This window comes from Crocodylus siamensis, chromosome 1 (genome assembly GCF_052110815.1).
Source record: "Crocodylus siamensis isolate JL-2025a chromosome 1, ASM5211081v1, whole genome shotgun sequence".
Classification (NCBI taxonomy): domain Eukaryota; kingdom Metazoa; phylum Chordata; order Crocodylia; family Crocodylidae; genus Crocodylus; species Crocodylus siamensis.
The window spans coordinates 425,187,294-425,213,433 of record NC_143395.1 but is presented as its reverse complement, the minus strand read 5'-3'; the positions used below and the strand labels follow the sequence as shown (position 1 = coordinate 425,213,433).

The following is a 26,140-nucleotide window of genomic DNA, read 5'->3' as shown; positions in this document are numbered from 1 at the left end:
TTTCAATGAACATATTCCTTTCAGAGCACATTACAAACTGTCACTGAAAGTCGTCCCAATAACATACCAATTTAAGCAGGTACTCTCCCTTTTTTGCAGAATGCTTTCAGGCTTTCATATAGATCCAGGAACCTCCAAACTGAAAATATTTTGTTCTTTTGGCAATTTTTTCTAGGAAAACCTGATTTTTTTAAAAATATTCTTTTTCAAAATTTTACAGGAAAATCATTTCCCAAGCAGTTTTACTTCTGTTACTTCATCTGTATTGACGTCTACATTTGACAACAGAATTAACTCCACAACAAACTTCGCTTTTATTGATATATGAACCAGGAACAAAATCTTTTCTGAATAAAAACAAGCACAAAATTACTATTATTACTCCCCAAACTACTAACAGGTACTACAAATCTATTTAGCGCATTGGCATTTTTACCTTTCCTGACTTTAGAGTAGAGCTGTGATAGAAGAGACTGTAGTATTGATTAAGCAGAGCAGCAGATACAGGTACTATAACATTTGTTTGAAATTTTCCAGTTACAAGCTCTTTAGCAATTAGTAGAAATTCATCACCACTCTAGCCAAGTAAAAGAAAAAAGCCTTCAACAGTTTAATTTTAAAAAAAGAAAAAACTTCAGTGATTTTTTAAGCTTTTCCAGGTAGTTGAATGGTATTGTGAATGAACATGATCTCCTTGTATTCATTCTGCAAGTCTGTAAAAAACAGCAGCAAATTAACACACATTTAATCACCTTTATTTTTTTTAAATAATTTGATATCAATCATTATGCACCGAGAACGGTAGTATTATCTTCTGAAGCAACTTGAAATGATAGGCAAACTTAAAATCTCTTCGCATTTTATTCAGCTACAACTGCACCTTGGGACCCCAGTTTAACACTTAACTGTGTGTTTAAATGTTAAGCATGTTTTTAAGTGGTTTGCCCGGTCAAGTCTTAATATGCTTTCCTCAGCTTTTATTAATATATTTTTCATTCTTGGATGAGTGCTCAGCACTCACTAAGTTACTTGACAGAAGTAGGTACAGCATCACTATTCCTATTTTATGGTTGAGGTCCAGGCTGTGATCCCCCCTGGGGAAGATTTAAGCTGTGGCCTTACACAGCTCAGGCTGCAGCATTGCCAGCATCCTTCCTGCACCTGTCTGCGGCTGCTCCATGACGGAAGCAAGGGAGAGGCACTGGGCCCACACAATCTCTACAGGTGGTCTCCAGTCTGCTGTTCTGCAAGACCCCTTCTTGGGAGGGCACAGGCATAGGAACAGCTAAGATCTAAAGCTTTTCCCCCATCGAGCCCCCTGAGCCACCCAGCCCTGTGCTGGGGTTGGGGTGGGGGAAGGGGAACCATGTTTGTCCCCCACACTAGCTCCATGCAATGTGTATTAACCGAGGCCAGGACTCAGTTCCTTGCACTTAAAAGCCAATTTACACCCAAACGTCACTTCAGGACCCAATCCAATAGGTGCCAGTCAGCAGTATTGCATCTATCCCCGACATGAGCCAGTAGGTCCCTTGATATGTTTCATTCAATCAGGAGACAGAGAGGGAGCTGAAGATCACCCCCACACATCCTGCAAGATTTCAAATTTTTACCTGGAAGTCTTTTGGCAAGCTCTTCCCTATGAGAAAAGGCGAGTTTCAACATGTTGGAAAAGTCCATCTGCAGCGTCCTTGTAATCCCCTCCTGCAGCAAGCACAGTGCACAGCACCTGAGCATGGAACGGATCTCAGAGGCTTTCCATCTTGTTAGCTCCAGAGCCAGCCCAGCTAATGAAAGGGGAGCCATGGGCTCCTCTTTCTGGTGTAGTCTACACTAAATTGTGAAGCTTTAATCAAAGGGTCAGTCACTTACACCTATACGGACCTATTATTGACTGGGCATGTCTACCCGTGTAGACTTAATGCACCTTTGCTTAAGGTGCATTAAGGTGATTTAGGCATGGACACACAAATGCACATTAAATTTAGTTGCAAATAGCTAAGTCACATTAGCACATGACAGACCACCACATCAGGGAGAGGAGGTAGATGAGATGTTCTTTACACAGGTAGCAAAAACACCTGAAACACTGAAGCTAGTAATAAGGAGGATTTCACCTCCTGTCTATCTTTTGGAAGGAAAACAGGGCAAAGCACAAAGGACTAAATCCTACTTCACCTTGCACATGAAAATGAAGCGTACACATGTGCATGATTGAAGACTGTGGCACTTGCACCGTCTGCGATTCTGCCCTGGCCACGTAAAGGTGCAGGGGCCCACAGAGTCTGCAACACGGGGGTGCACTCAGAGCTGCCCTGTCTGGATACTGTACTGTGCATGGAAGTGCCACCTACCCCATACATTGGGGCCCACAGGAGAAAGGAAAAGCACCACTCACCTTCAGCTTCTGAAACTCATCCTTCATTGTCTTTGCTGCCCGTTCAAACATCCCACTGTTCACTTCTTTGTCAACACCCTCCTCAATGATAGTCTGCATCCTCCAATAGGTGTTTGTCCCTCTTACACGTCCAGCCGCTGTTGCAAATGTAGGAAACGTCACAATACTGTGTGAGTCTGAGATGGATTTGGAGTGGGGACTGGGGATCAGGTGTGGAAAATAATTGCAGCCAACTGTAGTGGTGAACCCGTTTTGAGGGAGCCGACTGGCTCTTCTAGCAACCCTGTACTCACTGTAGGAGAAAGGAGTCGCACTGCTGCCCTGGAGAAGAGGGTCTCTCCCATTCCTCAAGACCAGTGACTTCCCTGTGCCTACCCCTTGCCATAGTCCTCACCACGAGGGGTCTTCTCTGCCTCAGGGCAGTGCAGTCACTCAGCATGGCAATGTATTGCTGAGCAGGAGTTGATTTGTAGCAGATCTGAAGTCTCCTCGCTAAAAGGATCCTCCTATTTCCACCCTGCCAAAGCCCAGTGCATCTGGCCCTCCTCCTAGCAGGCCAAAACCTCCTGAAATACCTCTACACATGAACAAGAAAGATATACTGACATCCAGCTACCTACCTTGCAGCCAGCCCCATGCTGACCCTCATCACATACACCTGTGAGGTGATGCTGGAGCATTTTAAGTAGAACACAGAGCAGACTCAATTAATTAAGTCCACTGAGTTCTAATTAGAATGTGAACAAGCATACCCATCCGCACCCAATGATTTCTAACATCCCTTCCAGCCCGACTTCTTTATGATCCTATGATTCCTCATTTACATCCTCAGACCACCCCCAGCCCCAGAATAGCCTGGATGCATCTATTTCCCAGTTTCCAGGGGAGTGTGTAGTCTAAATGCCCGGGGGGTCAGAACTGGCTCAAAGCAGAAGGAACAAGGAGTCAATAACGGGACTGATTACATCAGTGGCCTTTGGGATGTGGCCATCTCTCCCCTTTGACCTGGACCAACCTGACCACACCCAGGTCACCAAAGACGTTAATTTACATGCTTTCCCTTGCTTTACTAGTGCCATAGTGACAAGTGCCAGCTCAGACAGTTCTTGTCACTGATCCCAGGAGAAGGCAACAAAATACTCAAGCAAGTTGTTCCACCAGTTTGGAGAATCATTTCAAGGGGCCAGAAGACAAATTTACAAGGGAAACTGCAGTACAACTGCATGGCTCAGGCCTACCTTCATAATATTGTTTGAGATCGTCCTGGATGGAGAGTGGAAGGGACTGGTAGACTACTGCCTTCCCTTTAAGGATTTTGCTGTCAAGAGCATTCAGGATGACATTTGTCTGCAAGAATCAATGTAAATTATTTACCATTTCTCAGGTTCATTACCAGTATTGCCATTACCATCCCACTATTATCTCACCCTGATTTAATTTCTTTGCTGTAGGTAGAGACTTGATGCTGGATTATCTTCGAGCTCAGGCAGCACAAAGCAACTAGCAATGCTCCTACTACATGGGAATCTCTCAGCTGCAAAAAGCCAGTTTCCCTGAATGCAAACACCCCAAGGCCCCAGCCCTTTGCCCTCTGCTAGGCCGTCTGTAGCTGGCTGGGTGGCTCCTATGGAGTAGTTACTGCCAGCATCATTTAAAGCAGAAATTAAGATTCTGTAAATTATTCTGTGGCCAATCCATCCTGCAAAATAGGGATGTCATCAACATTCATCTATGATTTGGAAGACAGGGAGGACTACACCGTCAGCAAGTTTGCAGATGACACCAAGCAGGGGGGGAGAAGTAGATAAATTAGAGGAAAGGGTTAGGTTCAGAGAGACCTTGACAAATTGGAGGATTGGACCAAAATAAATAAGTAAGTTATAAACTAGTCAGGGGGGATCAGCAGGCATTGGGGGAGTCACTGTTCCCCCGAGCACCACCAGGAATAATGGTCACAAGCTGGCAGAGGGTAGGTTTAGGTTAGATATCAGGAGGTGCGACTTCACGGTCAGGGCGGCTAGGGTCTGGAACCAGCTTCCAAGAGAAGTGGTGCTAGCTCCTACCCTGGGGGTGTTTAAGAGGAGGTTAGATGAACATCTTGCTGGGGTCATTTGACCCCAGTACTCTTTCCTGCCATGGCAGGGGGTCGGACTAGATGATCTGCTCAGGTCCCTTCCGACCCTAGAAACTATGAAACTATGAAATCGCATTAAGGTCAAGAAGGAGAAGTGCAAGGTCCTGCACTTAGGAGGGAACAACCCCATGCACCAGTGCAGGTTGGAGGTGACTTGCTGGGCAGCAGCTGTGCAGAAAAGCACCTGGAGGTGACAGTGGACAAGAAGCTGAACAGGACCAAGCAGTGTGCCCTTGTCACTAAGAAGGCTAATGGCATCCTGGGCTGCACTGGGAGGAGCGGTGCCAGCAGAGTGAGGGCAGTGATTCTTCCCCTCTATTCAGCACTGGGGAGGCCACATCTGGAGTCCTGTGTCCAGTTTTGGGCCCCCACTACAGAAAGGATGTGGACAAGGTGGATAGAGTCTATCAGAGGCTAACAAAAATGGCCTGGGGGCTAGGGCATGTGACTTGTGAGGAGAGGCTGAGAAAACTAGGATTATTCAGTCTGGAGAACAGAAGTCTGAGAAGGAGATTTAATAGCAGCCTTCACCTGCCAGCAGGGGGTTGCAAAGAGGATGTTCTCAATAGGGGCAGATGACAGAACAAGGAGCAATGGACTCAAGTTGCAGCAAGGAAAGTTGAGGATAGATTTCATACATTTCATAGAAATTAGGGCTGGAAGGGACCTTGGAAGATCATCGAGTCCAGCCCCCCACCCAAAGGGCAGGAAGTCAGCTGGGGTCATAGGATCCCAGCAAGATAAGCATCCAATTTGCTTTTGAAGGTGTTCAATGTAGGTGCTTGAACCACCTCCGATGGCAGACTGTTCCAGACCTTGGGGGCTCGGACTGTGAAGAAATTCTTCCGTGTGACCAGCCTGAAACGGTCTTGCAGGAGTTTATGACTGTTCAACCCTTGGGGTGCTCTGGTGAACAAACGTTCCCCCAGATCCTGGTGGTCACCCCTGATAAACTTACAGGTGGCCATCAGATCAGCCCTGAGCCTGCGCTTTTCCAAGATAAAGAGCCCCATGGCTCTCAGCCTGTTGTCATAAGGTCTGTTTTCCTGACCTCCGATCATGTGGCTATCATGGGGCTCTTCTCTGGACTCTCTCAAGCTTCTCCACATCCTTTTTGAATTGTGGAGCCCAAAACTGGATGCAGTACTCCAGCTGCGGCCTCACCAAGGCCGAGTACAAGGGGAGAATGACGTCCCGGGATTTGCTCGAGAAGCATCTATGGATGCACGCCAGCATTTTGGTCACTTTACTAGCCACAGCATCGCATTGCAGGCTCATGTTCATCTTGTGGTCAGTGATGACCCCCAAGTCTCTTTCTTCCATATGTAACTATCTTATAGTTTTTAGCAAAGACTTTATATTATTTTTCCTTTTCTGTATAACTGCCGCGCAGCACTCTCACATTTATGTAACCTTGAAGTTGACTGTTAATCAAAGTGAACGCTTTGTACTTCTCTCCACTGGCATTAAGCTACACATGCGCATTCTGTCAATTTCATTTCTTATCTAGAAGTGTCATTTCTGCAGAAATGAAACTTATGTAGAAAATCTGCCTAGCAATAATTATGTAAAAGAAAATTATCCTATCTAGTTAGTGTCATAAAGGCAGTCCAACAAACATCTATAAAAGAGGCAAAAAAGCAGGAAGCAGCAGAGACGACAACTGGAAAACTCTGTGGACCCGATCACCCCGCAGACCGGTTCTCAGCCTCCCCGCCTGGGCGTATCCCAGCGAAAACAAAGGCCTCAGAAATCCGACAACTGACAACGATTCACCGTGTTACAGTATTGCTTTGTATTTCCCATTCATGAGCCGTTGACCAGTTCTGGGACTTAAGGAGCCGGCAGCCGCACCTAGCTTTGGACCAGCTCCACTGTTGGAACGCAAGGGCTGGCTCTGGAACCTCGTGAACCAATGGACACCCTATGGATTAAGAGACACTAACAACTTACTCTAAGTCGTCTACCTGTGCCAACTCGGCGAACCTCGAGGGCGGCTAAGAGCTACCTCAATTCCGCCCCACAAGCCGCGCGGTCGCACAACTCTGCAAAGCCCGCGGCTCCCCTAAGCGGTGCCGGAGCCGCTAGCCCGGCATTTCGCCACACCATAGTGCTAGCCAGTGTTACACTGCCAACCCTATAAGGATGCTGCAGGTTTTTCCTCCCAAGGTGGAGAACCTTACATTTTTTGGTGTTAGACAACATCAGGTTCTCGTCCATCAATTTGCTGAGCCTGTCTAGGTCAGCCTGGATCACCCGCCTGTCTTCTGGCGTGGATGCTTTGCCCCAAAGTTTGGTGTCATCGGCAAACTTGGCCGGTCCACTTCTGACTCCAATGTCCACAACATTGATGAAGATGTTGAAGAATATGGGTCCAAGGACAGAGCCTTGGGGGACCCCGCTGGTCACAGGGCACCATGATGAGTGACTTCCGTCAATTACCACCCTCTGGGTCTGACCATGGAGCCTGTGGCAGGCCAGTACGGGGCGCTCCTGCATTGAGCCACCCACATTACTGTGCCCAACCACCTTCCAGGCCCTGAGTGCTTTCCTAGGCGTGCCTTGCATCCGGCTGACCCCCTTTCTGGAGCACACTCACTACCCTGGGGGTAACGTAAGCTCCCACCACCCCGAGAAGGGACTGTCTCAGCCCTGTGTCCTCAGGGAAACACGGCCTAAAAGTCCTATGGGTACTCGAACCAGTACAGGTACTCGGGGCACTTCCCCAGTCAGGGGCCAAAAAAGAAAGTCTCCCTTAGTCTGCAGACCTAAGGGGTCTCTTAGGCATAATTTAGGTCCACCCCTCAGTAAGTCTCCTACACCGGTCACAAAGGAGACTTTATTGATTACAGGAGTAGGGTGAAAATAGGGTACAAGATAGAGCAATATCATAGGAATCCCATAGAGCCCCTGTGACCTCATTCACCTGGTCCAACGGAGGCCAGCATCTATTGGCTGTTAGCTAACCAATTTAAAATACATCACCAGTTGCCGGGCAGACTCTAGCCCACCAAGTAGAAGCCCCTCACCCAGGTATATGATACCAGTCATGTAGGCAGAGGGAGAAGTTTTCCCCTCTCCCTCAGGAAAGCAGCCCGCTCAGGTTACCTGAAGAGAAAGGGTAAGAGTGCGTCTCCTCTGCTGGGCCCATCCTCATCACATTGTCACAGCACAGAGATTTTGGAGAGAAACAAAGGTGGCTTCCTGCCACACTTCCCCCCTCCTTTCAAAGCTTGGACACCTAGCTTTACAGAGCTATGAGTACAAGTGTGCTTTGTTTGGAAGTGTCGCCTTTGACACCTGAAGAGTAATTACACACCCCATAATACTGATCCTAACAATAACACATATAAAACATGATAGCACGTTCAGGAACTTCTCCACAAGAGCTCTCTCAGGTGGGTCTGAGTCCATCCAACCCACTACCCCGAGTCCTTTCGCGACACGGCATCTGCTATCACATTCTGGCTTCCCTTGATGTGTTTGACAGTGAAGTTGAACTCTTGAAGCTGCCAGGCCCATCGTTGAAGCTTGGCATTGGTGTTTTGCATTGTCTTCAGCCACTGCAGTGGGGCATGGTCTGATAGGACGGTGAACTGCTGCCCCCATAAATAGGGCCTCAGCTTGTTCAGTGCCCAGACGATTGCCAAACACTCTTTCTCAATAGACGACAGGTTCTGCTCCCGAGGGATTAACTTCTGGCTTAGGTACACCACGGGGTGCCACGTCTCTTGGTGCTCTTGTAGGAGTACGGCTCCTAGTCCTGTGTTGGAGGAATCCGTGGCGAAGTAGAAAGGTTTATCATACAGCGGTGCCTTCAGGATTGGTCATTTGACCAGGGAAGCCTTTAGGGTGTGGAATGCTTCTTGGCACCCTGGCCTCCAGACCACTGGATCAGGGCTGCCCTTCCTGGTCAGCTCATGTAGGGGTGCCGCCGTCACTCCAAATCCCGGGACAAACCGCCTGTAATATCCGGCCAGGCCGAGGAAGGCTCTGACTTGCTTCTTGGTTTGTGGAGGCGGCCAGTCCTTAATGGCCTAGATCTTGTTCCACAAGGGAGCAATATAACCTCCACCCACATGATGTCCCAAATATACCACTTCAGAGAGTGCCCACTGGCACTTTTTGGCTTTCACCGTAAAACCAGCTTGCTTGATCTTACTTAACACAGTGGCCAAATGAATCAGGTGTGTTTCAAAGCCCTGACTGAAGATGGTGATGTCATCGATGTAAGCCATGGCAAACTGCTCACACCCTTGTAGCAAGTTATTAATCAGTCTTTGAAAGGATACAGGAGAGTTGCGCATACCGAAAGGTAAAACCTTAAACTCATATAATCCCACAGGGGTGGTAAATGCAGACTTGGCTATGGCATCCGGATTCAGTTCCATTTGCCAGGACAGATCGAGAGTAGAGATAACTTTGGCTGGGTCCAGGCGATCGAGCAAAGTGTCCCTCCTGGGCATAGGGTATGCATCGGGGTGGTGATAGCGTTCAGCTTCCCGTAGTCCACACAGAACCGGACGGGCCCGTCCTGCTTCCGGACGAGTACCACCGGGCTGGCCCAGGGACTCCCTGAAGGCTGGATTACCCCTAACCCTTCCATCTCTGTGATCTCTCGTGTTATTTCTTGCTTTACTTTCTCATTAATGAGTACGGTCTGGAGTGTATAGGGCAATGGCTGCTCGTGTCTATAGAGTGTACTGCCAGGTCCATTTTACCTGGTTTGTTGGAGAACACTGCCACACAATCTTTGAGTGCTGTGAGCAGCTTGTCCTTGTCCTGGGAGAGCAGATGGTCCAGAAGGTGGAGTTCCTCCATTCCTGCTTCTCCATCCCAGTCAACATACATTGACCGGCTCCTCTGGGTCCTCAGGTGATCCTTTTACTGAGGAAATCCAGAATACTGCATCACCTCTACCAAAGTATGGTTTAAGCATGTTCACATGAACTCTCTTAGGCTTGCTCCCACTCCTGGCCACTACATAGGTCACATCATCCAGCTCGTCCAGGACAACATGAGGACCTTCCCAAGCAGCTCGTAGCTTGTCTGTCTTTAGTGGCAGGAAAACCATAACCTTATCATCACAGTCAAAGGTACGTAAGCGAGCCTTTTCATCATACCAGGACCTTTGCTTCTCCTGGGCCTGTCCCAGGGACTCTCGTGCCACTTTCATCATGTCAGTCAGTGTCTGACGAAAGTTCAGCACATACTCCACCACAGAGGTCTTGGCGAAGGGATTTTCCCTTCCCACTCCTCTCTCACCAAATCGAGAGGACCTCGAACTCGCCTCCCAAACATCAACTCGAATGGCGAGAACCCAGTGGACTCCTAGAGCACCTCCCGGTAGGCAAAGAGCAAATGCGGAAGTTTCCCATCCCAGTCATTGGGGTTAGCATCCCTTTCAAGGTCCCATTAAACCTCTCTACTAGCCCATTTGTGTGAGTGTAGTAGGCTGTGGTCTTGAGGTGTTTCACCCCACAGCATTCCCACAGGCACCTCATCACCTCTGCCAGGAAGTTTCCAGCCCAGTCAGTCAAGATCTTGGAGGGAAAACCCAGCTGAAAGAAGATCTTGGTTAGGGCATCAGCAACCACAGCTGCCTCGGTGGAGGTCAAGGCAACTGCCTCCGGGTACCGAGTTGCAAAATCCCCTAGACCCATATTTCTTCCCTCTACGGGTCTTATGCCTCAGAGGGCCTACAATGTCTATCCTCACTCTTTGGAAGGGTTGATCAATGATAGAGAGGTGCTGTAGGGGAGTCTTTCTCTTGTCCCCACTTTTGCCCATCCACTGACACATCTCGCAAGATCGGCAGTAGTCCGTCACATTCTGGGCAATTCTGGGCCAATAAAAGTTTGCCTGCAGCCGCCAGCGTGTCCATTTCCTGCCCATGTGACCAGCACACGGTAAATCGTGAGCCATGGAGAGCAATTGTTGTCTGTATTTACAAGGTACTATGATCTGGCGATGGGGTTCCCAGGTCTCGGCATGCTTCTTTGGTACCTACAGCCAATAGATAAGTCCTTTATTCCAGACCACCTGTTCCCTCTTCTCTGGGGTGAACTCAGTCTCTTGCTCCTGAGCCATCTGCTGGAGGTCCTCCAAGCTGGGGTCCGCTAGAACCTCCTGCTTGAACTCTTCTTGCCTGGCCAAGCAATTAGCAGGGAGTTTGGGTGCTCCTGCAGGGAGTGCACCTTCACCTTCAGGGACTGGTATGTGATTGTCCTCCACAGGGGCCTCTCCCACTGCAGCCAATGGTGTGGCTGTCTCTTGGGGAGTTTCTAACCCTCCCCCTCTAGCCTTTCTGCTCTGTTGATGAGTCACCGCATTAATAGGGTGGGGCTCTAGCTTTAGGACCTGATCCACCTCCCGGTGCAGGAGTTCTAGCTCAATAATATCCCGTCCCACCAGGATGGGGACTGGAGCCCCTTCCAGCACATTCAGCTCTATGCACATCGCGCAGCCTCTCCACTTGATGGGTGGACAGGTTACCTGTACCTCAAATGGCAGGGATCCCACCCCTTGAATGGTAAGGGTCCTCCCTGGGATTATATTTGCAGGTGAAACAAGGTTGGTATTGACTCTAGCCCACCAGGTAGAAGCCCCTCACCCAGGTATCTGATACCAGTCACATCGGCACAGGGAGCAGGTTTCCCCGCTCCCTCAGGACTGTAGCCAGCTCAGGTTACCTAAAGAGATAGGGTAAGGGTGTGTCTCCTCTGCTGGGCCCATCCTAATCATATTGTCACAGCACAGAGATTTTAGGAAGAAACAAAGGTGGCTTCCTGCCACAGAGCCAATTTCCCAGCCAGGAGATTGTGGTGGACCCAAGCGCACAATTGGCCGGTTTTTGCCAAGAGGTGATCATGGGATACCAGATTGAAGGCTTATTTGAAGTCAAGATATATGACATCAATCACTTCTCCCTTGTCCAGGTGATAGGTCATCTGGTTGTAGAAGGAAATGAGACTGGTCAAGCAAGACCTACCCCACAAGAAACCCATGCTGGCTATCCCTCAGGATGTCAGCATCAACCAGTCCATTAAGGATGGCCTCTTTAATAAACTTTTCTAAGACCTTCCCCGGGATAAAGGTCAGGCTGATGGACCTATAGCTTGCTAGACCCACTTTCCTCCCTTTCTGGAAGACAGACACCACATTGGCCATCTTCCAGTTTTCGGGCACTACACCAGAGCGCCAGGAGTTCTCAAAGATCCGTGCCAGAGTCTGGGCTATGATGCTCACCAGCTCCTTGAGTACCCTGGGGTATCAGGTCTGGCTCACTTAAAGATATCCAGCCTCTCAAGGTGTTCCTTCATGGGGTCAGCATTGATGGAGGGCAGGGAGTCTCCCTTACCCCGACCTAACTGTCCCGGAGTGGACATGGGCGTCCCGTGGGACTGATGAAAGACCGATGCAAAGTACCCATTTAATACGTTGGCTTTTTCCTGAGTGTCAGTTGTCAGTTGCCCCATCTGGTTCAGCAGGGATCCAATGTTGCCCTTGCTTTTCCTCCGGCTCCCCACATATCTGAAAAAGGACTTTTTATTGTCCTTAATTATCGAAGCTAGTTGGAGTTCAGTTGCAGCCTTGGCTTTCCTGGTTTGCTCCCTGCAGGACCGGACCAGTGCAGAATATTCCTCTTTGGAGGTGAATCCCGTCCTCCATCCTTTGTAGGCCTTTCTTTTTAGCTGGAGGAGGTCCACCAGTTCCCTGGAGAGCCAGGGGGGCTGCTGAGCCCTCTTGCTGCCTTTCCTCTGAGATGGAATAGACTTAGCTTGTTCATTGAGGATCACTCAATGAGGAGCAACCACTCTTCCTGAACTCCCCTCCCTCTGGGGTCATGGTCCCTTAGGGCCTCCCGGACAAGTTTCCTGAGCTTGTCAAAGTCAGCTTTCCTGAAGTGAAGGACTTCCGTGTTGCTGACTGACTTTCCAGCTTTATGGCGGATGGTGAAGGTGATCAACTCGTGGTCACTGTCACGCAGCTTCCCATCTATCACTAGGTTGCCAATTTGGTCATCCCCGGTAACCAGTACCAGGTTGAGCAGCGCTTTACCTCTCATTGACCCATAGACTTCTTGAGTCTAATATATATTAGATACAACTGTCTCACTAGGAAGGTGGTGAAATGCTGGAATAGGTTACCCAGAGAGGTGGTGGGCTCTCCATTCTTGGAGGTTTTGAAGTCCCAGACAGACAAAGCCTTGGCTGGGATGATGGAGTCGGGGCTGGTCCTGCTTTGAGCAGGAGGTTGGACTAGATATGACCTCCTGAGGTTCCTTCCAGACTGAATTTTCTATGATTCTGTTTCCCTCTCCTCGGTAATAACTGTTACATGTTGTGTGTATTGGGTACACGGTAGAATTCTTAAAATCCCCCTCTCCTATCTGAGGTCATCACAGGTGTTCATCACAGACAAGAGAAGCCTTCATAGTAGATTATTCATAACTTTACCCTTTGTGTCCCTGAGAGTCCCCTACACTTGTTCCCTACTTAGACCTGCCCTGCAGTCTCCTCAGCCTCCACCCAGCAGATGCCTCATGGCCTGGTCTGCTGCTGGCAGCACAAAGCACTCCGTGGTGGGCCACTGGCCTGGTTTTCTCACCTCTGAACATGGACTTACTTCTTGCTCAAGGCAGTTAAGCCAACTGCTCTTCTTCCCATCCTCCTTGAATTTCTTCTGCACGGAGCACCTGAATGTCTCAAGGATGTCTTTCAATAGGGCTTGGGTGCCTGCTTGGTTCCTATTACTATAATAAAACATTGATCATTAAAAGGACAATAGGCTTTCCCCCTCTGCTGATGAGGAGGCTTCCCCCTGTGGATGGGGAGGCAGGAGGGAAGGGCCCTGTCCTGGGGCAGCAGAGTGCAGGAGACAACTCACATCAGAAAAGGTAGCTTCACTTCCCTTTGCCCTGATCTCATTTGGGCAGAGGAGACTCTCTTGCCACCCTTGTTTTCTGGAAATGCACAAACAGCCAGCTACAGTAAGTCACTAGAAACTACAGAGAAGTGGAGATAACGGCAAGTCAGCAGGAAAGGCATCTCTATTGCCTGTGCCATCTTAAAGGCCCAAGATATGTCAGACAGTTTTATAGGTTTCCTTTTCATATCTGAAGCCATTGAAAATGCCAAGTGGGCACTGACTTTCAGGCTGGTCACCATTGCCTCACTCCTTATGTGACTTAGTTACACAGAAATTAAAGAGAAGCAGGAGGAGGCACAGACAGAAGTGCAGTTCCCTGCTGAGTTACTGTGATACCCCAAACCCAACAGATATTTGGTGTTGAGTCCCAGGGGTTGGGGTATTCAGCTGGAATTTGGAGCAGATCCAGTCCACCTGCCCCACCCTTCAGCACCAGCTGAGAAACCCTGGACCAAACTCCCTCTGCTCCTTTTCTCAGTGGTCTGTAGTCAGCCGAGCTCTGCTCTTAGTGTGTGCAGACAGACATTAATGAAGGTTCTCCATTTTGGAGCATCTTCATCTGAATCCTCATGCAATGAGGGCTCAGATTATTGTGGGATTGGGCCCTTTTAAAGCAGTCTGCCGCCATGTTCTTCTGTTTTGTCAGTGTGAATCGGGTGCACACTGCTGAAATCTAAGGTGGTGCTGCAAAATTACTTAAGATGTAACCATCTCTCCCTTAAAGCCCTTTGTGGTTCTTATAGATAGTTCTACTCTGAAAAGCAGATAGGCAAAGACAAGATGGGAACTCCTGCTTTTCTGCTAAACCCTGCTCTTTTTGCTACTCATCTCACTATACTTCTCTTCTCAATCTGGTTTGTCCACCTGTCCCATCCTCTGACACCCAGACTATGACATCTCTGGGTAGGACCTGCCTTTGTTGCTATAGCCTGTGCAGCATGATGGGGTTCCCCTGGCTCCATCATACAAGCAATGATACTGAAAAATGCTGGAGAACAAACATAAACAGGCATATTGGGGCAGAGACTGTTCTCTACAGTGATAATGCTAGTCCCATTGTAATGGGGTTGGGAAGGTGACAGGGACCCCACAGGACTGACCTACCCCTGTAAGTCAGGAAGCTGAGGACTAATGAGTACAGCCTCAATGGCAAGTCAGGCTTTCTGCCCTCAGGGCGGAACAGGGTCTCTCTCACCTGAAGATGGTTCCAAATATTATGTTGATTTTTTTATAGATGGGTTGAGCAAGAGCATCATTTATGTCCAAGCGTGCGAAGATCCGGGATGCATACATGCCATTCTTCAGGCACAAGGCTTTCAGGGTCTGGTGATAACCTCGTTTTCCCCTGGTTCGCTACATCATTGGAAACATGGTCATAATGAAGTTGGTGTGGTAAGGATTACAAAGACAATGGGGTGGGGAGGAGGAGGAAGAGATAATGACTTTGCACTATGTAGCACCCAGAAACTCCAAACAAGGGTCAAAGCTCCACTGTGCCTGAGTTTCTGACCATTTCACCAAAGGCTTTCTCAGCATTTTCTCCAATTACTGCTTCAAACAAAATGCATAGACAGTGCTTTGAAAGCAAACCCTTTCATCTACAGATTTCTAAACACACTTCCTCCCCCAATAAATCTTTCATTCATTTATGCGATGTAGAACAGCTTTAAAAGGATGGGGAGCATGTGCTCCCTCAACCCATCCTGCTCCACAAGAGTCTACCACACTCTTCTGGGAGGTGGGAGATGCGAGTTTGAAGACCTTCAGGCAGAAGAGGGGACTAGACCCAAGTCTCCCCTCCAACCCCTGAGCAATGTGCAAGGAGAAGGCAGGCAGTGGCTCCTTCCCCAGCTGCTGTGTTCTGGAAGGAAATCAGCAGCTTCAATGCATATTGCAGAGAGCCTGCTTCTTTACTTGTACTGTGAAAAAAGCCTGACTGGGGAGACCATTTTCTTCCCTCTTTGTCCTGATTTTACCTACTGAAGCATAAAAGCAGAATGTGGCCCTTTGCTGATGCAAGTAAAGGAGCGAGGTGGGTCTGGATTCCAGCAGCCTTACTCATTAACTATCCCTTTGCCCACACCAGGGAGGTTGACCCAAGCCCTACTGGGTAGTGGGGGGTTGTTATGCAGCATGAGACAGCCTTTTCTCCATTGCCCTTTTATTAAGCCTTACTTCATCTTCTGACTCCTCCTAAGAATGCTACTTAAGATAAAAATAAACGAACCTTTATTACAAACTTAAATTTCTTTAAACCAGCTGAAAATAGCCCTCGACAGATAATGGGCCACCTTCATTGAGTATAACCCAACCAATCTGTGTGAAATTTACCTGGGGTTGAATGAATATTTACGCCATGCCAGGACAGAACGCATCAGAACACGACGGGCAGTGACAGCCTTGCAGGCCCCTTCTCTAACTCATGGTGCTTTGCAAACGTTAGCCTGCTCCGCCGACCCTACAGACATTCATCAGTCGGGTTGTGGGGCGCGAGTGATCAAGCTCCACTTTGGAACCACTCAAGCCTGAGTAGCCTGCATGCAGCCTCTTTCCCCTAGCTCCCCTCGCTCTCCCCACAACCACCGCCCCTCCAATTCTGGTGCTGCATGCAGGAAGTGAGGGGGAGCCAGCAGTAATCTGGGGCTTGCCTAGCCTGAGCTGGCGGGGGAAGGGCTGGAGGGGGGTGGTCTTCAATCCACCTGCTCCCCACTCCAGGACAGATTAGGCAAATCCCCAGCCCTCAGCTCCTCCCCTCTTTCCCCTTCCTTTCCTACAGACAGTACCAGGGCAGGGCTAGGCTACATCAGCCCAGCCCTAATCATACCACAGACCGACCAAAATGGAGGACCTTTCTCTGATTCCACATTTGATGAGGGTTAATTTGTCACACACAGAGCCACTTTTAAAATGCTCTGCAGCCATGCACGTGTGTCTCGGCATGGCTATAGAATGCATTGAGGGAGCCGATTGCGTGACAAATATAACTTCTGTTTGTGCTCATTGGCCATGTCCTGAAAAGTGAGCATGTGTAAGTGCATGCATTTCCCACAGGACAAATAGCAGTGGCACATATTTGTGCTACTATTTGTCCCCAGGCACATCCATCCACACGTGCTCCAGCACACAGGAAATTGCCCCCATAGGGTAGGGGAGGCTAGGGTTAGCACCTCTGCTGGCCCCAGAGGCCTTATCTAGAGTCCTGTGGGCCTTCCAGGGCAGCAGCAGGGCCATGCCAATTGCTTAGAGCTTGGCTGGCAGTCAGAACATGGCTTTGGCCAGCCAGGTTGTATTTGTGAAGATGCACACTGCTGCCTCATGCTTCGTGCCGGTTTTTTAGTGATGGATTTTTTGACACCAGGATCTCCCAGTGTAAAAAAAAACCCTGTCATGCTGCAAAGTAGCAGTGGAGTGAACAGGTGACCTGGAGTCACAGGACGCAGAAGTGCCCTGCCACATTACAATCAGGTGGGAAGGAGTTAAGGTACTCTTTTTTCCCCTCAGCCACACATCTGCCCAGCATTGTGGCCAATCATTTCTTATTGTCACTTGCTTCTTGCCCATAGTAACACTCATGTTTTGGTGGCATGACTCCAGCACTTCCCAGTCTCATGAATTGTGGCCTTTATCATCCCACTTCTGAAATTTTCCATCTTCACCACTGCCTTCTTCTAACTGGCCATGCTTTCTCTTCTGGACCTAGAAACACTGAGCTGGAAATCTCTTTCAGTACTTGCAGTACATTGATTACACTGCTAAGGTATTCAGGAAGGATTGATTTTGTTTTATCAATGTGAAAACACTGCACAAATTTCTCCTACTCCATATCAGTTTATGAGTTTGTTTGTTCACAACCTAGGTATTTACCTAAAGTTTCCCCATGGATTTCCAAGCTTTTTTTCCCTTTTAATTATCAGTTAACAATGTATGGGAATGGAAGCTGGTGGGAAAGCTAGAGGATGTTCGGGGAAGTTAACAACTAGTTACTCACATTTAGGATCCCATCGATAATGTTCTGGTGTGATGTTTTTGCCACCTGTATGCCATCCTTAAGAGGTTGTTCTATCTGAGCAAAACAGTTCTCCACCTCCTTCTCCAATTCATTGATCGCTTTCATTACAAAGGTCTCCAGGCTGTTCTGCTGAAGTTTCCAGTTCTGGAATGGCAGAGAAGCACAAGACATCACTCAGCAGCTGGTGGCAACAAACAGATCCCAGGATTTTTTCTTCTAGCTCATGGAAGCCTCTAAACAACACCAGGTTGCTGAAAGAGGGGTTTAAACCCACTGTATAGCTGGCACCCTTCCTTCTTTTCTCCCTGCAGTGTTGAACTTCCAACAGTACTCCATTGGGAGTTAGTGCCTGGGTGTGATGTCACCAGACAGGGTGGAAATGACCAATTAAATCATGTCTTCAGAAAAAATGTAGGTGCATTTGTCCTAGAGAAAAGGATGCATTCCTCACACCAACTCCATTACACAGGGGCTGCCCACAGAGCAAGCAGTGGTGTAGAAAGATTGCAGGGATTTCTACAAGTCACCAGGCTTGTTCTGGGGACAGAATTCAACTCTGGTCTTTCAGTATCAAAAACATAGGCTCCCTTGCATCAATTCAAGCTAAAGAACAATCCCATTAGTTCTCAGCAGCATGGGGTCTATGATATACAAGTGAGCAGTTGTCTCTCCTTCCAATGAATGGCCATAGTGGGCGTATCTACATGTTCATTAATGCATTTTAGTTAATGCATATTAAAACTAGTATCTCCATTGTGAGGTACCAGGAAAATATGCCTTACTCGATCTTTGCGTTCATTAACTGATGAGCATGGTTTTTAAGTGATTCTTAATGCACAATAGCCTATTTTTATGTGCATTACCTAAATAGTATGGATTTTTTTGTGGCACTTTAATATGCATTAAGATAGGCTAATGCACATTCAAGTGCATATGTAGACCCACCCAAAATGACAAAGTTGAAGATCCTTGGTGGGGATGGGAGTGGGGGAGGGAGGGGAGGAAATACAGCTGCAGAATAAGGATATTGGACTTCAGAAAATCAAACCAATGGAAAAAGCAGTCCAGAAGAGCTGGCTTTATTTTAAGGAGGCTCTCTTAAGAGTACAGGAGGAAGCCATCAGATGCAATTAAAGAGTGAGATGTTCAACAGGCCTGGCTAGATAGTGATCTCTGCAAGAGGCTGAAAGTCAAAAAGGAATCCTATAAAAAGCAGAAACTTGGCCATAGTACTAGGGAAGAGTACAATAGTATCATATGGGCATGCAGGGAGAAAAAGAAGAAGAACAAGGCACAATTTGAGATACAGCTGGAAAAGAACATAAAAGGCAGTTAATAAGGATTCCACAGGCATATCAAGAAAAAGAGGAAAAGTACAGACACCTTAGTTCCATTAAGGAATGAGGAAGGCAATCTAGCCACGGACAATGCAGAGAAGGCTGAAATATTTACTTTCTATATTGGATTTTTCTATTTCTGTCTTCACAAATAGGGAAGCTGCCATCTGATGAGTGCAGTTGGCAGCATATATGTGGAAGACAACAAACAACCTAGAGTAGTAGAACAGGTTAGAGATTACTTAGTGAAGCTAAATGTTTTCAAATTTGGAACAGCTGGTTTGGATGAACCCCAGGGTACTGAAGGAATTGGCTGAAGTAATTTTGGAACCATTGGCTATCCTCTTTGGAAACTTATGGAAGTTGGGTCAGGTCCTGGATGACTGGAAAAGGGCAAATATAGCACCCATCTTTAAGAAAGGGAAGAAGGAGGATCTAGGGAACTACAAAGCAGTCAGCCTGACTTTTATATCCAGAAAGATCAAAGAGCAGGTCCTCAAGGAATCCATTGGGAAACCCCTAGAACAGTGATTTTCAACCTTTTTTCATTTGCAGGCCCTTAAACAATTCTGAATGGAGGTGCAGACCCCTTTGGAATATAAATGCAGAATTCATGTATTTTTGATTGACCATAGCATGACAGGGCACCTTTGGGTGCCTGACACTTTAAGGGCAAAGGCAGGCAGCTACCAGATGCCTGATGTGGCCATCCATTTTGAACACATGGCATATAAAGCCTGCAGCTTGCTGATACCAAGGGAGGCAGAAACATTGCATAGCTGAGCTGCAGCAGGAACAACCTTGGAGGTAGGGCAGGAGTTTATGGGGATGGTTTGGAGGCTCCTGATCCTGGGCATGACCTAAAACTGCATCCTGCCAGGGAAGGGTGGCCTGGTGGGGGTCCTGGTGGCATGGGAGTCTCCAGGAAATGCCAGACCAGTTACCTCCCCAGTGAAAGGCAAGGAGGAGTGCCTTAACCCTAGGCCTCATCTTCGGGTGGGTTTTGGAGGCAGCTGGGGGAGTAGTAGGTGCCTGGGGCCAGCAGGAATATGAGGTCCTGGAGACCCCAGAGGGGGTAGTGTGGAAAGCATTGGGAGGCCCCGCACAGAATAGGGTTGAAGTATGAGTAGGCCTGAAAGGCTGTGCATGTGAGGGGGCTGAGTAGGGCTGAAGTTGGAGTAGGCCTGAAGGACAGCCCAAGGGGCACGCTGAGTAGAGCCAGCCCCATGAGAAGTTGTGCCCAGAGAGGGGCTTGGGGCAGAGTTAGCCCACGGTTTGGCATAAGGCTGGACCATGTAGAGTATGGGAACTCACAGGAACTGAAGGTTCTGCGTGGTGAGGCCAGTATGAGTGTAGCAAAGACTGATGGCCCAGGAGGGGCCACTCCAGGAGAAGCAGGGCAGTGGAGTGTGGCCTGGTAACAGGCAGTATGCCAGAGGCCCTGGTGAGAGAGGGGCGGAGTGGAAGAGGTCTCCTGTGAGAGTGGAGGTGGTGTGAATGTCTGTGTGTGCGGAGCCCAACTTTGGACTCAGTCTACTCCAGTCTCAGAGTGGGAGTAGTGTTAACCTGGATGCCATCTGCGAGGCATAGGCTAAGGTGTAGGGGAGGTTAGAGCTGTAGATAGCACCCCCTGGCATCGGGGCAGTATTGGGAGGTCTCCTGCACATACCATCCATATATAGGAAGAACAAAGTCGTGACAGGCAGCATCAGGCGGATTGCTTCATAGAGACATGAGACCCGGCCCTGAGAGCTGTCCTGTGTCACACATGGTCATCTTTCATGGACCCCTTCAACATAGGAACGTTTGTTCACCAGAGCGCCCCAAGGGACGACAAGGTCGAACAGTCATAAACTCCTGCAAAACCGTTTCAGGCTGGACATAAGGAAGAATTTCTTCACTGTCCAAGCCCCCAAGGTCTGGAACAGCCTGCCATCAGAGGTGGTTCAAGCGCCTACATTGAACACCTTCAAGAGAAATTTGGGTGCTTATCTTGCTGGGATCCTATCATCCCAACTGACTTCCTGCCCCTGGGGCAGGGGATTGGACTCGATGATTTTCTGAGGTCCTTTCCAGCCCTAATGTCTATGAAATCTATGAAATAGTAGGTGGACCCCAAGGGGTCCATGCACCACAGGTTGAAAAACACTACCTTAGAAGAGAACAAGGTGATCAGGAACAGCCAGACTGGATTTACCAAGAGCCAGTCATGCCTGACTAACCTGATTTCCTTCTATGATAATGTGACAAGTTCTGAGGATTGGGAAGAGTAAGGGAAGTGATATGGTTTGTCTTTAGCAAGGCTTTTGACACTGTCTACCATAAGATTCTCATTAACAAGCTAAGGAAATACAAACTAGATTAAAGTACTGTATGGTGGGAACCTAAGTGGATGGATCATCGTACTCAACAAGTAGTCCTCAATGTGTAGATGGGAGGCTGAATAACCTGGACAATTTGGAGAAATGCTCCACAATCAATCAGATGAGCTAACAACGACAATTGCAAAGTATTGCACCTGGGGTGGAATAATTGCATGCACACATACAGCTTGGGGAATGATAAGCTAGACTTCATTTTTATCTATTGCAGAGAAGGACCTAAGGGTTACAGTGGACCAGAAGCTGAATAAGAGCCAACAGTGTACTTCTGTTGCAAAAAAACCCAACAGCACTAGTTTACAAATTAGTCAGGGGGGACCAGAAGGCACTGGGGGAGTCTCTGTTCCCCCAAGCGCTACCAGGAGTGACTAGAAATTGTGGTCACAAGCTGGCAGAGGGTAGATTCAGATTAGACATCAGGAGGCGCGACTTCACGGTCAGGGCAGCTAGGGTCTGGAACCAACTTCCAAGAGAAGTGGTGCTGGCTCCTACCCTGGGGGGCTTTAAGAGGAGGCTGGATGTACACCTTGCTGGAGTCGTTTGACCCCAGTACTCTTTCCTGCCATGGCAGGGGGTCGGACTTGATGATCTGCTCAGGTCCCTTCCAACCCAACCAACTATGAAACTATAACATGCTCCAAATCCCGAAAGGGCAGTTATGGAGAAGACAGAGATGGGTCATAGGAGGCAGGACTAGGAGGAGTGGACTCAAGCTTCAGTGGGGAAATTTAGTTTGATGATTAGGAGGAATCTCCATCCTTGGCAGTTTTCAAGAGCAGGCTGGACAGACACTTGGTTGGGATGGTTTAGTCAGGGATGATCCTGCTGTGAGCAGGGGGTTGGACTGGATGTGACCTTGTGAGGTCCCTTCCAGCCTATCTTTCTTATGATCCTAAAGCTCTGAGCAGATTTGCATGTCTTTGCTGCAAGACCAGTGGAGCTGGCTGTTGCTCCCAAAATCAAGGAAGGAAGAAGGTAGTTTGCAGAGAGACTGCTATAGCAAGAAGAGGTGGGATTATTTATGGTCCTAGCCAGGAGAACGGTCATGGTAGCTAAAGCTGGTTGGGTTGTACCTTCATGTCCTCTGTAGATCTGAAGTTTTGGACCAGTGAGAATATGACATACGCCTCTGTCACATAATCCATTAGATCTTTCTTTCTCTCCTTCAGGTAGAGCTGCCTAATGCGGTCCCTTAGCCTGGGGATCTCTGAAATAGCACAGATAGATGAACTTAGAAACATGATGGAGACATTCCTCCTGAAGAATGTCCTGTAAATGAACACAGGACTGGATTATGGTACAACTTGTGTATAGGCACTTTTGTATCTGATCACATCAGAATCTCCGCTTCCATTTACAAAATGCCGCAAAATAACTACTGCCAGTTGTAAAACACCTGCTGGACTCAGCACTGTTTTGAGTCTTAGAGGTGAGCTTGGATATCCAGCTACAAGACATGTTTTGCTCTAGCTCATGAGGAAATTAATCAGCCTGTGCATGCAGTACAGGGTCCTCTTTGTGGGAATCGCTAGATTGAGTCCCCCTCCTCCTTTTGGGGGCCCTGAAAGACTCCTAGTTCTTGCAGCTCCACATGAAAATATCAGTTAGAATCAAATCCTAGACTTTAGGGCTCTAACCAGTCATGTGTATGGGGCAGGAAAGAAGTATTTTGATGATGCATAATTTTAATTCTTTCATCTTCTTCCTCTTTCCTCTGAAGTATCACAGATCGATGTCTGGTGATGGGATAGGAGATGGGGTGGGACAGTTTTCTGTGTCAGTACATGGGATGGTGTGGGCTGCTCACATGTTCAAGTTCACTCTAGTCTCCAGGTTTGGGGAAGAGTTTTCTGTCTGGTCTGCTGAACAAGGGGTTTTGAGGGATTTGCCTTCTTCTGCAGCATGAGAACATAATTCACCTAACCAATTTCCTGCCATTTCAGGTGTGGTCTTGGTTTGTCTGGTTCTTTAGCTGAGACATTTAGTTTAAGGATTGAGGTAATTTTGTGCAACTAGAATATTTGGTTTTGCTGCAGAGGTTCTGGATGATCCCCAAAGGCTTGAGATACAGATGAGTTGGACCAGATGAACTCATGGTTTCTTTTGGCCTTAAGTTCTAGAAGATGTATTAAACCTGTTGCCTTTTTCAGTCTCTTAGGCCTCTGACCAAAGGCAGATTAAGATTAATTGGGGCCCTAAGCAAACAGAAAAATGGAGGTCCCTGTGCCTCATCATAAACATGAATGCATCAAAACCATTAATAAACAGACCTATTAAATGTTTACACAGCACATTAATAAAGAAAGCACAACACACACTGTTGAAATTAACTACTCAGTTTTGCCACACTCAAAAATGGATAAAACACTAGGGCTCTGCACAATTTTGTTGAGAGTTTCATTTTGAAGCTGTTTCAATGCGTTTTAGCTCAAAACAGTGAAATTGAAACAAAACAAAAAGCATCGTAACAGCTTTGAAACAAAATGAGGGCACTCAAAATGTTTTGAAAGTTTTTAAATGTTTTGAAGCAACCCTGTAGTGGGAGGCAGGAGAGAGCCAGGGCAGCGCTCCAAGCGGCTCCGCAGCCCCATGTAGCTCAGCCAGGTGGGGAGAGCAGCCCTGGCTCTCCCCACCTCCGGCCACTGGCCTGCACTTCGTGGGCCTGGTGGAGCTGGTCAGAGCACAACGCCAGTTCTCGCCACCTCCCGCCTCCGGGCTGTGCTCCAGTTGGCTCCACCAGTCCCATGGAGCTCAGCCCCCAGATCTGCATGCTGGTTGTCAGGAGGCTGCCACCGCCAGCAAATTTTGCTTTCAAGACTTTGAGGTGCAGTTTCTGAGAAACCTCTAAATCCTATCTCCTTGAAACTTGTCAGGCTTCATGCCCTCAAAAGGGGCTACCATCCCTACAATTTCCATCCTAATCAGTCAAAAAATGACAATGTTTTAGGCATTTTCATGATTCCCCATTATAGCCTATGGGCAAAATGTCAAAATGAGTTGAAATAGCAAAACATTTTTGATGAAACAAAACCGGACAGTGCTTCGAAATGAAATGAAAAATGAAATGAAACACTGTCCGTTCGAAACGGAAAAATGGACGTTCAAATGAAACATTGGTGTTTCGCACAGCCCTATAAACCACCTGCCTTAGGAAAACAAATCACAGCACACAATATCATAATTAACAACTCAGTTTTGCCACACACAAAAATTAATAAAACAGTAGGAAAATTACTCAGATGCCTGGGATTGCCAAAAAAGAACAATATGGGCCATACCAATAGCCTTTATTACGAGTCTAAGAATGCTGCTACGTACCGCTACAATACTGCTAAGAGTCCAGCAACATGTCAACATTTCCCTCCCTCTATCCCTATCTGTTTCTCACCCGTTGTCTTGTGGCACTTTCACTGACTGGCATTCTTGCATATTGGCTTCTGGGATAAGGCACCCTGAAAGAAGACTCAAACTGGCCAGGAGGCATGCTCCATTGTCCTTGTAGCTCAGTACATTACAAATGCATTCAGACAGGTAAAACCACCACTATAAGCTATCTTTTGTTAGACCAACTAAAATAGTTGGGAAAATTCTTTCTTGCAAGCTTTTGGTTATAAACACCCTTCTTCAAGCAAAGGGAACATTTGCCCGTGCTTTATGCTCTTCCTGGATGATCCAGACAGGTGAAGGGAGGGAAATGATAATCTGTAGCTGGGGTCTTTGGGTAGAGGCAATATCTGTTATTAGACCAAGTAGTTGCAAAAAATTTGTTATTGGCAAGCTTTCAGACACACATATCCTTTCCCAGGCAAAAATAAAAAAAGAAATTAAAAATGATGAGAGATATGAAAGATGGTCAGAAATCCCTCAGGTATGAAAAAGCCAGTCTTTAGAAACCTGTTCTGCAGGAATGCAAGTTTAGGAGGGCTGCAGGGAACAAAAATCATGAGACAAACTCTTAAAGATCAAGAGATTTGGTATGTAAATTATGAGAGGATATTTTTGAAGTGTGTTTGGGGGAGTGTTATTTGTGAAGGTGGGAGACTGTGGGTGATTGTGTGGGGCAGGGGCAATGCATAGGGGGTACACATGGGTGCATGTGCAACCCTAGGCATGGTGGTGCACCCCCTGCAAAAAGGTGTCCTTGACAGTGTTGGCAGGACCTGCGGGCAATTGCTGCTTGCCACCCGGCCGCTGATACCACTGGTGGCATCTGTGGGCAGTCCATGATCACCCCTGGCCAACACCACCACTGCCAGCAGTGCCTGCAGGTGGTCGCTGACCCCTGGTCAGCACTCGCACACCTCCCCCCACCAACAGTGCCAGCAGCGTCTGTGAGAGCTCCCCATTCACCGCCGCCACACTCCCGCTGCTCTCGCCACCACCGCCAGTGCAGCCATGCCCCCGCAGCCATTCATGGTGTGGGGGGGTTGCAGTGCTGTTTGCTTGATTTCTGTCTACCTGCTGGCTTTGCTGAGGCCCTGAGTAACCTCCCTGTCACACCAGGCAGGACACAAGGCCCCTGGGGCAAAGGCAACAGCACAGAGAGACCCAAACAAAATGCTAGTCCAAGCTGTTGAGCAAATTATTTTAAAAGCTCTATATCTGAAGCTAGGCTCCTAAGTGAATGCGGAGCTTATCATACTTGAAAAATCTTCAGGCCACTTACCTAGATACCCAAAGCCTTTAAAGCCTAACTTTAGGACTCCGTGTTTGAAAAAAATATGCAAGTGCAAATGTACACTTTTTAAAAACATAGATCCCTAAATTTAGGCTTTAAAGGCTTTGGGTATCTAGATAAGATTTTCCAAGTATGCTAAGCACCCCATTCACTTAGGACCCTAGCTTCAGACATGGAACTTTTAAAATGATTTGCCCAACTGCCTGCACTAGTATTTTGCTTGGGTCTCTCTGCACTGTTGCCTTTTCCCAGGGGGCCTTGCACCTTTCCCA

At 47.8% G+C, this 26,140-nt stretch overlaps 1 protein-coding gene across 1 annotated transcript in view; it reads right to left on the bottom strand.

Moving 5' to 3' along the window:
• Positions 1-305: 305 nt before the first annotated feature.
• LOC149875738 (nuclear GTPase SLIP-GC-like) overlaps positions 306-26,140 on the bottom strand; it is a 62,766-nt gene continuing 36,931 nt past the window's right edge. Inside the window, exons 12-19 of the mRNA XM_090031134.1 lie at positions 22,264-22,397; positions 17,452-17,616; positions 14,659-14,816; positions 13,161-13,287; positions 3,637-3,745; positions 2,399-2,535; positions 1,614-1,704; positions 306-713 (exon numbers count right to left, since the gene is read on the bottom strand). Coding sequence (XP_089887260.1) covers positions 646-713; positions 1,614-1,704; positions 2,399-2,535; positions 3,637-3,745; positions 13,161-13,287; positions 14,659-14,816; positions 17,452-17,616; positions 22,264-22,397 — 989 coding nt within the window. The 3' untranslated portion in view covers positions 306-645. The remainder of the gene's footprint in view (positions 714-1,613; positions 1,705-2,398; positions 2,536-3,636; positions 3,746-13,160; positions 13,288-14,658; positions 14,817-17,451; positions 17,617-22,263; positions 22,398-26,140) is intronic.